Genomic DNA, 13,661 nt, shown 5'->3' with positions numbered 1-13,661 from the left:
CACTTTGAGTGGAGTCTCCACTTCCATGCCCCCTTTTGCCATCATCCCTCTCCCAGGCCGGTGCAACATGATTCCCACCACTCTGCTGGACGGCAGCCTGATGAGATGTGGCGCTTTCTAAGGCCACGGATAATGTTTCTGTCTGCCTGTTTAAGGTGGCAGACATATTGGCATCCAGAGTTCGCACTGCTGTTGTCATGGCCCGCATGGACTCATTAGAGAGCCATGCTTGAAGCTCAATGGAGGCTGCCACTCTCTCCATTGAAGACATTTCCGCACTTAACCAGCACCACCAATCCATTAGCGATGGAGTTGGACTCCTCCATCCTATCCACTATTATAGAGTGTGTGAGTGACACCTTTTCCATTACCTTACAACAGTGGAGCTGTACCTCTATCATTCTCAATTTCAACAATGTCCCCCCGGGGTTGATCATCTGGGTCCAGCTGAGCAGAGCTTGGAGAGGAATCCGCGCCCCGCGTCCCCCCCCCCCAACCACCACCGACGCGGACTCTCCACAGCTGGCCCAGCCACTAGTGTCTGCTCGTGCTCATTTGTGACTGTTGAATCACCAGGTGACAGCCCAACAATCTGCCTAACAGGACCCACCGAAGTGCCAGTATCTGTGCTGGTGCATGGCTGGATTTGATGTTACGGTGTAACCTCAGAGGAATGGGGCTCCTCTGAGGAATCGCCTTCTTCCATGGCTCGTGCCTCCTCATTGATCCCAGGAAGAGAACATAAGGCAATATTAACATTTCTGCAGAAGTGAGTTTGCAATGAGCATATTGAGGTGTGCAACAGGTCAATCATTGATAACATCAATTCATGTTGTGTGTGAGGAATGTTAAAGTTCTGTCACCAGACGTTTGCGGGGTTCCAGTCTCGGCATCCCCGACCCGGCACTCCACCATTCCACTCAGCTCCAAGGCCGCCTCCTCCGACACTGTGAGAGCCACGATTTGTGGACGCCCCCCTCCAGTCCTTGTCCTCTCCCTCGCATTTTGCACTCCTCCTACAAGGGGAGAAAGTACAGGCATGTGAATGAATGAGGGTGACGGGGTCATCCAATCGATGAATTGGATTGTGTGAGGCTGACAATGAAAGGGATGCATCAGAGCGTGACTACCAGACAGATGGATCACATTGCACCAGGATTGGGGGGAGTGGGAGTGGGGGTGCACAAATGGGGAGAAGAGGAAGTGCACAGAAAGTGAAGGTCACTTGACACTGAGCATTAAGTGGGTGTGAGGAGTGATGTGATGGTGTAGGCTTCGAAGGGCAGAGTGCGAGGGGGGGGGGGTGTGCACCACAGAATGCAGGTGAATCGGTAAGTGTACTCACTTTTCCTGACCTGCTTAAGTCACTGAAGCAATTCCTGCACAGCACCCAAGTTTGGGAGACATTGGTGCTGCTGGATACCTCCTCTGTCACCCTCTTGGTGGCAGATGCAGGGCGTTACCTCCTGCCCGCCGGATACAGCATTTCCCTCCTGCTCCTCACGCCAGCCAGTAGCAACTCAAGTGCGGAGACATTGAACCTGGGTGCTGGCTATCCCATTTGCTGCTCCATCGTTTTAATTTTTTTCTTTCTCCCACAAAAGCCATGCTTGCAATGGCCCTTTAAATACTCCAGCTGCCAGCATGTCATTTGGGTGCACAGTGCGCCCGCTGCGCAGCGTGGGGACGCCAAACTCAGAAGCCACATTAAGGGCCTTCAATTAAGCCGCGATTGCGTGCAAAAAGATAGGAAATTTTTTCCGGGTTTCCCACGCGCACATTGACCCCCACCCCACCCCCGAGATCCCGCTGCCACGCTAAAATCATGCCCCTTGTGTCTGAGGACTGGGTAATAAGGAAAGATTAGAAAACTCAGACCCTTCTGCCTTGAAAGGATACCAATGACAGGAGTCCATATAAAATAGTAAGTGGAATAGAAAAGGTTAATCTGAAGGACTATCTCAAGTAGAAACATGACTACGAGACAAAGGTACAAACTAGTAAAAGAGAATTTCAAGAACTAATGCCAGGAAGCACTACTTCACAGTGATTAATTCCAGAATGATATAGGGAGGGTAGTGGGAGCAAAAACTCTGGAATCATTCTAGCGAGTTAGATGCTGTGAAGGGAAGGCTTAAATTTGTAATGAAAGGATGAGCTGATGGGCAGAATGGTCTCCCTCATCTTTGATGTGTTAGTCAAACCACTTAAACTCCCACATTTAAATCGGGCAATCGTTTCAATCAACAAGAAAAGGGTAAACCATTTCCCATTTCCATTAGTCAATTATAAAGTTGCCGCTTACAGTGTGTTAAGTGCTCTGTGTATTTCAGGCAGAAACAGGTGTTTACTCAGTACTTCGCACCTCGTTACTGTGCAATTCCCTTGTATATTTAACTCTCTCAGCAGTATCACCTTGGTGACTGCGTCGCTTGGCTCAATCTGACATTGATGACACAGGAGTGGTGGTGGGTGCGATGCGAGTCCAAAATGAAAAGATTCTGGTAATGCAAACTGATGTTCGCTCTGCAGTTCTCATATTGCAGCGTGCTATGGGGCAGCACCCATTATTAAAAACAGACTGGGAGGCCCTCACAAAGGTGACATAGTTTGGCGTTCATACTGCCAGAATCAGATTCCAGAGTTGTGTGACGGAGACGTGTAGGACCACAGTGGTGTAAATTTCTATTCAATAATATTTTTAATGTAGATTTTTAAAACATTTTTTAACATATGTAATTAACTTTTTAAGCAGGTGTGGTTTAAATAAAGCTAGTTACGCTGCATACAGTCTTGTTTAGTTAGTGATTTACTACAGTCTTAGTGCCACCCCTTTAAACCGTCCAACCCATATAACGGGAAAATTGCGTTAGCACCAACGTGCCAGCTATAGGCGGTGGGAACTGTACTTTTATACCATTCTTTTAATTTGGATTCAGCATCTCCGAGCCTGTTCCTGGCATTTATGATCTTGGATTTATTTAAAACTGCTCCAAACTGCCAAAACTGCTCGCTATTCCAGGATCATCCTGGAATGAAAAGGTAACCCCCGGCTTCTCTTCACTACAAACCGTCTTCTCAAACCCTTCTTCCCCTGCCTCGTCCACCCTCACCTCCAACAATAAATGCGAGGAGCTCATGGACTTCTTTGTCACTAAGATTGAGATTATACATTCAGCTGCCTTTGCCGCTTCCCTCCCTTCCCCTAGCCTACCAAGCCAAACTTCCTCTAAGGTTCCCCCTGCCCTAGCCTTGAATTCACATCTTCATGCCCGCTCCAAGCTCATCTTGACCATGAGACCCAACTCCTTGCTCCCTCGACCCTATTCCCACCAAACTGCAATCCTTCCTGGCCCCCATGTTAGTTGATATTGTTAAAGGTTTCCTCTCCTCAGGTACTGTCCCCTTCCCCTTCAAATTTGCCGTTATCACCCCCCTCCTCAAAAAACCCACCCTTGACCCCTCTGTCCTTGCAAACTACCACCACATCTCCAACCTCCCTTTCCCCTCCAAAGTCCATGAATGTGTTGTCGGCTCCCAAATCCGTCCCCATCTTTCCCGCAACTCCATGTTTGAATCCCTCCAATCAGGTTTCCGCCCCTACCACAGGACTGAAAAGGCTCTTGTCAAAGTCACAAATGTCATCCTATGTGACTGTGTCTGTGTCTGTGGTAAACTATCTCTCCTCATCCTGCTTGACCTGTCTGCAGCCTTTGACATAGTTGACCACACCATCCTCCTCCAACACCTCTCCTCCATCATCCAGCTGGATGGGACTGTGCTCGCCTGGTTCCATTCTTATCTATCCAGTCATAGCCAGAGAATCACCTGCAATGGCTTCTCTTTCTGCTCCCGCACCGTTACCTCTGGAGTTCCCCAAGGATCTATCCTTGGCCCCCTCCTATTTCTCATCTACATTTTGCCTTTTGGCGACATCATCCGAAAACACGTCAGGTTCCACGTGTACACTGACAACACCCAGCTCTACGTCACCACCAGCACTCTCAACCCTTTCACTATCTCCCATTTGTCACATTGCTTGTATGAGCAAAAATATGCTCCAACTAAATATTTGGAAGACCAAAGCCATTGTCTTTGGTCTCTGCCACAAACTCCGTTCCCTAGCCACTGACTCCATCCCTCTCCCTAGCCACTGTCTGAGGCTGAACCAGAATGTTCACAATCCTAGCGTCCTATTTTATCCTGAGATGAGCTGCCGACTACATATCAGCTCCATCACCAAAACTGCCTACTTCCTCCTCCGCAACGTTGCCTGTCTCCGCCCCTGCCTCAGCTCATCTGCTGCTGAAATCCTCACACATGCCTTTATTATCTCTAAACTCGACTATTGCATTGCTCTCCTGTCCGGGCTCCCTTCTTCCACTCTCCATAAACTTGAGCTCATCCAAAACTCTGCTGCCCGTATCCTAACTCGCACCAAGACCCGTTCACTCATCACCCATGTGCTCACTGACCTACATTGGCTCCCGGTCCGGCAACTCCTGGATTTTAAAATTCTCATCATTGTTTTCGAATCCCTCCATGGCCTCGCCCCTCCCTTTCTCTGTAACCTCCTCCAGCCCTACGACCCTCCAAGATCTCTGCGCTCTTCCAATTCTTGCTCTTGCGCATCCACGATTTTAATCACTCCACCATTGGCGGCTGTGCCTTCAGTTGCCTAAGCCATAAGCTCTGGAATTCCTTCCCTAGACCTCTCTGTCTCTCTTTAAGGAGCTCCTTAAAACCTACCTCTTTGACCAAGCTTTTGGTCACCTGTCCTAATATCTCCTTAGGTGGCTCAGTGTCAAATTTTGTTTGATAATGCTCCTGTGAAGCCCTTGAGACGTTTTATTACATTAACAGTGCTGTATAAATGCAAGTTGTTTTTGTTTTCTATAGCTTAGTGGCAGAACCTAAGTCTGTGAGTCTCCCACTGGGCTATTGAGAATGGAATTTAACCGCATAAACGTTAGGAGCGGGCTCACTGAAGCTGGGCTCTCAGCACAGAATTAAAAGAACAATATAAAAACAGTTTTTGTTTTGTTCTGAATTGAAAGTTGCAATGGCAGGGGGCCATTTAAGGCTGAAAATGACTGTGTTGTCGCAATGCTTAATGCATCCATATATAATTCCTCAACCCTCTTAAGGAAGGTATTAACTAATTTATAATCTAGTTAACACCTCTCCTCCTGTAGAATGAGGAGTATGATACGAACATGTATTTCCAGTATTTGAAGTTTTATTCACTAATTAATCATGATCTAATTGATAAACTAAACTAAAATTAAAAGCTTAAAGACAGAAAGACTGATGCTGCCTGCAAGGCCTTGACAACCCGAAACTAGTCATTAAGATAACAGACAGATTTTATTGCGCCAGGCTGTCTGTTTTTCTGATTTCACATATACATCAAATTTGGAAATTAAATATTTGTAGATAAAGCTGAAATGTGTTGATTCAACAGTTCCATCAAGGCCTTTATCTGTGTTGAGCAAACTGGAGTCACAGAACCACACACAAAAATTGTTACGCAGTGTCACCTAAGATTGGACTACATACAAAGGTTTTTGAAACTTGGCCAGCTTCAGTCCAATGTGTCCATAATTAAAACAATAAGGATATTGTTTTACAAAAGAATTTAAATATTTTGAGTTTTGGTCTGATCTAATCCCAGCTGTATATTTTTTTCATATTTCTTACCTAATCTCTCACTCTCCCTCCCATACACACGTCGATTTTGCTCAGTTGTTCTTGTTCTAGAAACTTCAGATACTAATTCTCACCAGCCAGGTACTTGTCTATGTAATTGCAAATATAAATACTTGTTCGTTTCACCTGAATTATGATTTTTTTTTTATTCATTCATGGGATGTGGGTGTCGCTGGCGAGGCCAGCATTTATTGCCCATCCCTAATTGCCCTTGAGAAGATGGTGGTGAGCCGCCTTCTTGAACCGCTGCAGTCCGTATGGTGAAGGTTCTCCCACAGTGCTGTTAGGAAGGGAGTTCCAGGATTTTGACCCAGCGACGATGAAGGAACGGCGATATATTTCCAAGTCGGGATGGTGTGTGACTTGGAGGGGAACGTGCAGGTGGTGTTGTTCCCATGTACTTGCTGCTCTTGTCCTTCTAGGTGATAGAGATCGCAGGTTTGAGAGGTATTGTCGAAGAAGCCTTGGCGAGTTGCTGCAGTGCATCCTGTGGATGGTACATACTGCAGCCACTGTGTGCCGGTGGTGAAGGGAGTGAATGTTTAGGGTGGTGGATGGGGTGCCAATCAACCGGGCTGCTTTGTCCTGGATGGTGTCGAGCTTCTTGAGTGTTGTTGGAGCTGCACTCATCCAGGCAAGTGGAAAGTGTTCCATCACACTCCTGACTTGTGCCTTGTAGATGGTGGAAAGGCTTTGGGGAGTCAGGAGGTGAGTCACTCGCCGCAGAATATCCAGCCTCTGACCTGCTCTTGTAGCCACAGTATTTATACGGCTGGTCCAGTTAAATTTCTGGTCAATGGTGACCCCCAGGATGTTGATGGTGGGGGATTCGGCAATGGTAATGCCGTTGAATGTCATGGGGAGGTGGCTAGACTCTCTCTTGTTGGAGATGGTCTGGCGTGAATGTTACTTGCCTCTTATGATCCCAAGCCTGGATGTTGTCCAGGTCTTGCTGCATGCGGGCTCGGAGTGCTTCATTATTTCAGGGGTTGCGAATGGAACTGAACACTGTGCAATCATCAGCGAACATCCCCATTTCTGACCTTATGATGGAGGGAAGGTCATTGATGAAGCAGCTTAAGATGGTTGGGCCTAAGACACTGCCCTGAGGAACTCCTGCAGCAATGCCCTGGGGCTGAGATGATTGGCCTCCAACAACCATCAATTGGGGAATCCTATTCATTTCTTGAAAATTAATTTATTTCTCCAATCGCGGCTCAAGATATTGGAGAAGAAATGGCACTTCTAAAACCAGTGACTTAGCACTCTATGGAAAACATCACGGACCTGGACAATTCTGGATGCAGTCACGCTCACTCTCTCCAAAGGATACGCTGAGTAATTTAGTTAATATATTTTAGGAAGTTTTGTTGCTTTAATGGACTAGAGGTGTCTTTCAGGGTCAGAGAGCTCGCTACATCTGTGCTTGTATAACCCTGTACTATAGCCATCGTTGTTGTGATATGAGAAGGTTATAAGTCACTGCAGAAATCTGTAGGCAATGAACTGTGTAGTATCTTCCTAAAGCAAATTCCAAATCGACTTTATGAAGCAGTTTATTGATCACAAAGGGCAGACAATTAAAACGAGATGCCATTAACTGATTATCCAAAGAAATGCCAATATTGCAAGGCTTTATATCGTCTAAATAACTTTACTTGCTTACATTGTCCAGGTCTAACAGCAAATTACACTATTATTTGAACTTTAAATTGCTTCACAGTGATGATATCATTAATCAAATGAATCCAATACTGTTTTATTGATGTTAAGTAATTTTGCTAACCATTCCTGAGTTATCAAGAGCTTTCCACATCTGCTATCTGGAATTTGCTTTTCATGTAAAGTGATGCAGTGATCAGTAATTGGTGTTAGGACAAAACTTATCTGTATGAGGTGCATCTTTTTTGGCTCTATCTTGTTATAAACCTTATTGAACTCAGTGTTTGTAAGCATATAAATTCCAGGTATTCGGTTTTTGAAAAGTGTACTTTTTTTGTAAAATATTTTGTGAATTGCCTTTAGAATAAATTAATAAACACAGTAAAAAAAACATGATTTTTTTTTGAGTCCTGTCTGCATTTGATGTTGGAGATTATGGCTCAGAAATAAGTGTTGTCAGTTTTATTTTATTATATATAAACACAGCATATTATGAACCACACTATACATTTAAATCTGATTACTACGGGTGCAATGGATTTGCTTTGATTATGACTGTAAAGCATGGTAGGTTCATTAATTCACGCCGCTACCAAGTCACTAAGGGCTCACCAACAACCTTCTTTAACAGTCTAAGTGGCAGCGGTGATCAAAGCAACATTCATTCAGCAAATTTGCGCTAGGCATTGATTTTAATGGGGGAGCGGAGCCATAATAAGTAACTGCTATTCCGGGGCCCACAAAGACAAGTAAAATGTTTACCTTAAATGGCCTCTTCTGCTTCTGATCTTCCTCTCATTTGTAAGCCCCAGCAGCTTCCCCGCTCAGGTCAGACTTAAAATCACATTGGGCCCAATGATTTAATCGGACCCCGATCGGCATATTTAAACAAGGTATCCCACTGGCTTCAGATGGGTGCCTTTGCCACTTGCTCAGAAGAGCAGGTTCAAATTGAAGACAGCTCCAGGCGAGACATCAGCGGGTAAGTCAACCGGTCGATTTAAAATGCCTACTCGCCCGGTTTCCGCCAGGGGGTAGGGTTAAAATCAATCCCAAAGTAACAATGTGGAATTAGGTTTTCCATTCCCTTAATTATCTTGTATACCTCAATAAAATCACCTTCCAGGCACCTTCTTTCCAGACTGAAAAGCCCATTTCTCCAGTGTTTCCTCATAACACTGACCTTTGACATTAGGGGATTATGGCTCTTCTCGGCACAGGAATATGTCTCTTGATGCTTGGTGGCCACAATTGGACTCTGTACTCAAGGTCTGGTCTGACCAGAGCAATGTACAGTCTGATCACAATTTCTTCTGACTTATTATTCTACTGTTTTCCTGTGGTTCAATATTATATTGGCTTTGTTGCTCTGCATTGGTTGGACCTGCCGAGCACTGAGTCTATTAATACTCCTAGGCCTCTTTCAACTTTATCCTTAGCTATTTGAAGACCATTCATGGAGTATGTGTGTCACCCATATTGGCTTCCTTTGAGCAGACAGGTGTAAAGTGGAAGTAAAAGTGGGTGGTGCACATAGTCCATGAATAACACAGACACGTGTGATGATTCATAGTTTTTCTATCCTTTTTTTTTGTACTGAAGTTGGCGGTGAGATCAAAATATAAGAGAATAACACCTTAAAACATACAAGATTGGTCAAAATAATGCAGTAAAGGTTAATCTCTCAAAAAAAACCTGATTATATGACATTGAAACAACATGGCACAAATTATGATGTGTGTGTGCCACTGAAGTTTAATAATTTACATGGATGACATTGAGATCTATGCTTGTTGTATGGGGAATTGCAAAAACCAAGCAGCATCTAGGTTGCCTGGCAGAACCAAGTTGGCGCAGTAGGCTTAGTCTGCAACAGCAGATAACAACAAACTGCATTTATATAGCACCTTTAACCTAGAAAAATGCCCCAAAACACTCAATAGATGTGTAATCAGACAAAAATGGACGCTGGGCCAAAAAAGATATTAGAAAGGCAACTGACAACTTGGTCAAATAGTTGGGTTTTAAGAATGATATAACGTATCAATCTTCATATCATACTTCAATTTTTTTAATGTACATCTAAAACATTAACTCCCCCCGTCTGGGGGATTTGCCCACTCCTTTCCCATCCCGATCTGACCGCTTGCAATTTAAAATTTGACAGCGACAAGAACATCTGGGCACCGCACCTTAGGAAGGATACATTGGTCTCGGAGGGAGTGCAGCGTAGGTTTACTAGAATGATACCTGGGCTCCAAATTACGAGGAAAGATTACACAAACCAGGGTGGTATTCCATGGAATTTAGAAGATTAAAGGGTGATTTGATCGAAGTTTTCAAGATATTAAGGGGAATTGATAGGTAGATAAGAGAAAAACTATTTCCGCTGGTTGGGGAGTCTAGGACTAGGGGACAGAGTCTAAAAATTAGAGCCAGGACTTTCAGGAGTGAAGTTAACAAACACTTCTACACGCAAAGGGTGGTAGAAGTTTGGAACTCTCTTCTGCAAATGGTAGTTGATGCTAGCTCAATTGTTAATTTTAAATCTGAGGTTGATAAATTTTTGTTAACCAAAGGTATTAAGGGATATGGGGCTACAGCGGGTATATGGAGTTAGGTCACAAATTAGCCATGATCTCACTAAATAGCGGAATAGGCTCGAGGGGCTAAATGGCCTACTCCTGTTCCTATGTTCCTACTGTCCCCAAGCCGGAGAGGTTCTCTTTAAATACGCGATCGGGCTCCAATGATGTCATGGGGCGCCAATCTGCTATTTTAATTGGAGGCCTGAGTGGGGGAGCAGTAGTGGCTCGCACGGATTGATCCAGCCCCGCAATAAAATCTGGGCCACAGCTTCAAAACAAAAACAAAAAACAGATACAAACAAGACATTCAAAACTGAAAATATTGGTGTTGAAAATCGCAAATGTCCCAAATGGTGATTGTGCCAGTGTTTTTATTTATATGATTAAAAGTCTTACATCTTTCATACATGTGTTGCATTGTGCCTTTCTGAGGCATCACAGCTGAATGTGTGGCCTCAGACGTTTAACACCCCAAAAGTGTCACATCTCAAAGTGTCACTTCTCAGGGACATGACCATAGAGCAAAATAAATGATTAGCTGCAATGGGGAAGTATCTGTTAAATTAACATCAAATATCACATTGGCTAGACACGAGCAAATAAAAAGCAGTTTGATTCAGTTGGTAAGAGTAGAAAATTGAGCAATCAAATCGCTCCATTTTTACAAAACTGGCAAGTAGCAGAAATTGACTGACCAATGAAGAAGCTAAAATTGTTTTGTGAACTTAGTTTGAGCTGATATCTTGATTTTTCAGCCACCTGGAGATATATCCATATATGTAACTCTTATAACACAAGAAACCAATACAAAATGAAACAATTCAGAGTAAAATGCTTATACCCACTCACTGACAGAGTTGCCTGCACGATGTTGTAAATCCCTGTAAAACATGAGGGGCCAATGTCACCTTGTTACTAAACTGCATTCAAAAACAGGGCAGTAGAAATCCAAAAACAAAGCAGCTGTTAATTCCGCCCACTTACCACTGCTTTAACATGGGGTCTGATTTTTGGGCGGACATAGTTCCTGTCTTAAACAGGAGGGACCCATGAATACATGGAAATAGGGACTGTGACATCATTTAGACGTTTCTTCTCTTGCAACAATGCAATTCCTGTCTCACCATAGACAACGCCACAGGTGATGTCAAGAAACAAGCCTCTTCCTTTAAGAATCCACTGGAGTGCAACATATCCTGGGAGTTACAGTCTCATGGGGTTGTGCATCATAGCTGACATGGGTCAACCTGTGTCAAGCAATCTCCAATCATGGGAAGTTAGCTGGCTTAATAGGGAACATGAAGTAAGGAATCAAATGTGTATCTGGTGTCCAGGTCATTGGGCTTAGGGTTGCCACCTTTTGGTGTGCTGAAGTAGGGAGAGGCACAACAGAACGTTCCTTAATAATGTTTTGTGAGGATAAATATGCAACTTAACAAAAAAAATTTTAAATAATAGTTTGTAGGAATTTTATTCTATATATGATCCCTCATTTCTCAAAGAGTAGAAGAGGTACTGTAAGCTGTTTACTAACAAGAATTAAATTCGAAGATGGTCATTCCATACTCTCACAATGCTCTGTTGCCACCAGAAATTCACCACGGCACATCCTATTAATGGTGAAAAGGCAGGGGTAGGGTTGCCAACTCTTGTTGGATGTATTCTTGGAGGTTTGATCGTATGACATCTGGTCACGTGACACTTGCCCGCTGTTTGTAAGTGTTAATGTAAAGTTTGGATCCCCAGCAGTTGAGTGTCTTTGCATTAGCAGTTGTTGAGTGAGAACTAGAAGGCTGCTTGCGAGCAGGCAAATAAAGTACAAACCACAGGTGTGAAGCTCAAAACTTATGAGATCCTGGGAAAGAATTAGCTAGAATGGGAGACCTGAATACAAGGCTTGCTTTTATCACAGTAAGGATGCGATCAGAAGGAACAAGAAAGTTGACATGGCCATAACAGTATTGATGTAATTGGAAGACAGGTAAGAGTGTAATGGAGAATGGAACGAGAATTCCACAAATGTCCCCTCTGGAATGAGACTTGAAAGTACTGAGCCACAGCTGACATATTTTGGTCCTATTCGTAAGCCTATTTCTCTATTGTTGACAGTTCTATAAAGCATGTTTCACATTTGAACATGTAAAGGTGAATTCACACATTCTTGTGCGTATCTATAACCGGTTCTAATACTAACCTCCAACCTAAACTTCCCAGGCGGTGGGCCTTCCTTTACCAAGATGGCGGAGTGCGACTTCCTAGCTGAGCGTGCGCCCTGCGTCGCGGAAACACTGTCGCGGGGTGATGAGGTCACCGGGTTGACGCAGTTGGGAAGGTGCGACCGCAACCGGGCCTCGGCAGGTGAAGGTGAAGGGATAGTCCCGAGTTCAGCAGCATTGGGGGTTTAAAACACGGGAGAACGCCTACGTGAAGGAAACATGACTTGATGGTTGTAACCGTAGTGCTGCAGTGCATCTGAATGGGAATAAAGGAGCAGAAGGTTCCAGTTAGAGAATTAAGAACAAGTTCCCAACTCCTGCTTGTTGGAAATGTCGGTGATTAATACTGTCAATAGCAGCGAACTCTAAAGAGTGACATTTAAGATTGAAAAAAAGTGAGAGAGTTTTCAATTTATTTAAGCAAATGGCGTTGCATTGATTTTTTTTTTAGAAATGAGGCGTATCAAACATGATATTCTTAAACTAAATGAGTGAGATTGAGCAGGTCTATATTTTCAAACCACAGGGTCTATTTATAAACTGGAATTGTGCCCTCACAATGTAATTCACAAGTACAGCTTAGGAGTTGTGACTTTATGTTTTTGCAATACTAAAACTGATTCCCTGGCACTAATGCAAGGTGGTCACAAAGGTAAGGCATTATTGGATGGTGAACACCTGTTTCTGAATTGGTAGACAGAAGTGGGATTGTGAGAAACTGTTAGCCAGCACACAACTGTCAACTTGGACAGATGTTAGGAATCACACATATGATTGGCAAAAATGACACAGATGGTGAACCCAGTTAAACATAGAGGGAGCTATATTTATTTTTTAGTACTGCTGTGTATTAAAGGCTACATTTTAAACAAAAAGAATGTTTTTTTATTCGTTCATAGGATGTGGGCATTGCTGGCGAGGCTGGCATTTATTGCCCATCCCTAATTGCCCTTGAGAAGGTGGTGGTGAGCTGCCTTCTTGAACCGCTGCAGTCTGTGTGGTGACAGTTCTCCCACAGTGCTGTTAGGAAGGGAGTTCCAGGATTTTGACCCATCAACGATGAAGGAACGGCGATATATTTCCAAGTAGGGATGGTGTGTGACTTGGAGGGGAATGTGCAGGTGGTGTTGTTCCCATGTGCCTGCTGCTCTTGTCCTTCTAGGTGGTAGAGGTCGCGGGTTTGGGAGGTGCTGTTGAAGAAGCTTTGGGAGGTGCTGTCGAAGAAGTCTTGGCGAGTTGCTGCACTGCATTCTGTGGATGGTACACTGCAGCCACTGTGTGCCGGTGGTGAGGGGAGTGAATGTTTAGGGTGGTGGATGGTGTGCCAATCAAGCGGGCTGCTTTATCTTGGATGGTGTCGAGCTTCTTGAGTGTTGTTGGAGCTGCACTCATCCAAGCAAGTGGAGAGTATTCCATCACACTCCTGACTTGTGCCTTGTAGATGGTGGAAAGGCTTTGGGGAGTCAGGAGGTGAGTCACTAGCCGC

At 44.2% G+C, this 13,661-nt stretch overlaps 1 protein-coding gene across 1 annotated transcript in view; it reads left to right on the top strand.

Moving 5' to 3' along the window:
• The first annotated feature begins 12,270 nt into the window (after nt 1-12,270).
• LOC137342215 (acyl-CoA dehydrogenase family member 10-like) overlaps nt 12,271-13,661 on the top strand; it is a 50,372-nt gene continuing 48,981 nt past the window's right edge. The window contains exon 1 of the mRNA XM_068005999.1: nt 12,271-12,570. Within this exon, the coding sequence (XP_067862100.1) occupies nt 12,570 (1 nt within the window). The 5' untranslated portion in view covers nt 12,271-12,569. The remainder of the gene's footprint in view (nt 12,571-13,661) is intronic.

Source organism: Heptranchias perlo, chromosome 25 (genome assembly GCF_035084215.1).
Source record: "Heptranchias perlo isolate sHepPer1 chromosome 25, sHepPer1.hap1, whole genome shotgun sequence".
NCBI lineage: Eukaryota > Metazoa > Chordata > Chondrichthyes > Hexanchiformes > Hexanchidae > Heptranchias > Heptranchias perlo.
The sequence above is the reverse complement of the archived record's forward strand: the minus strand, read 5'-3'. Positions and strand labels throughout refer to the sequence as shown.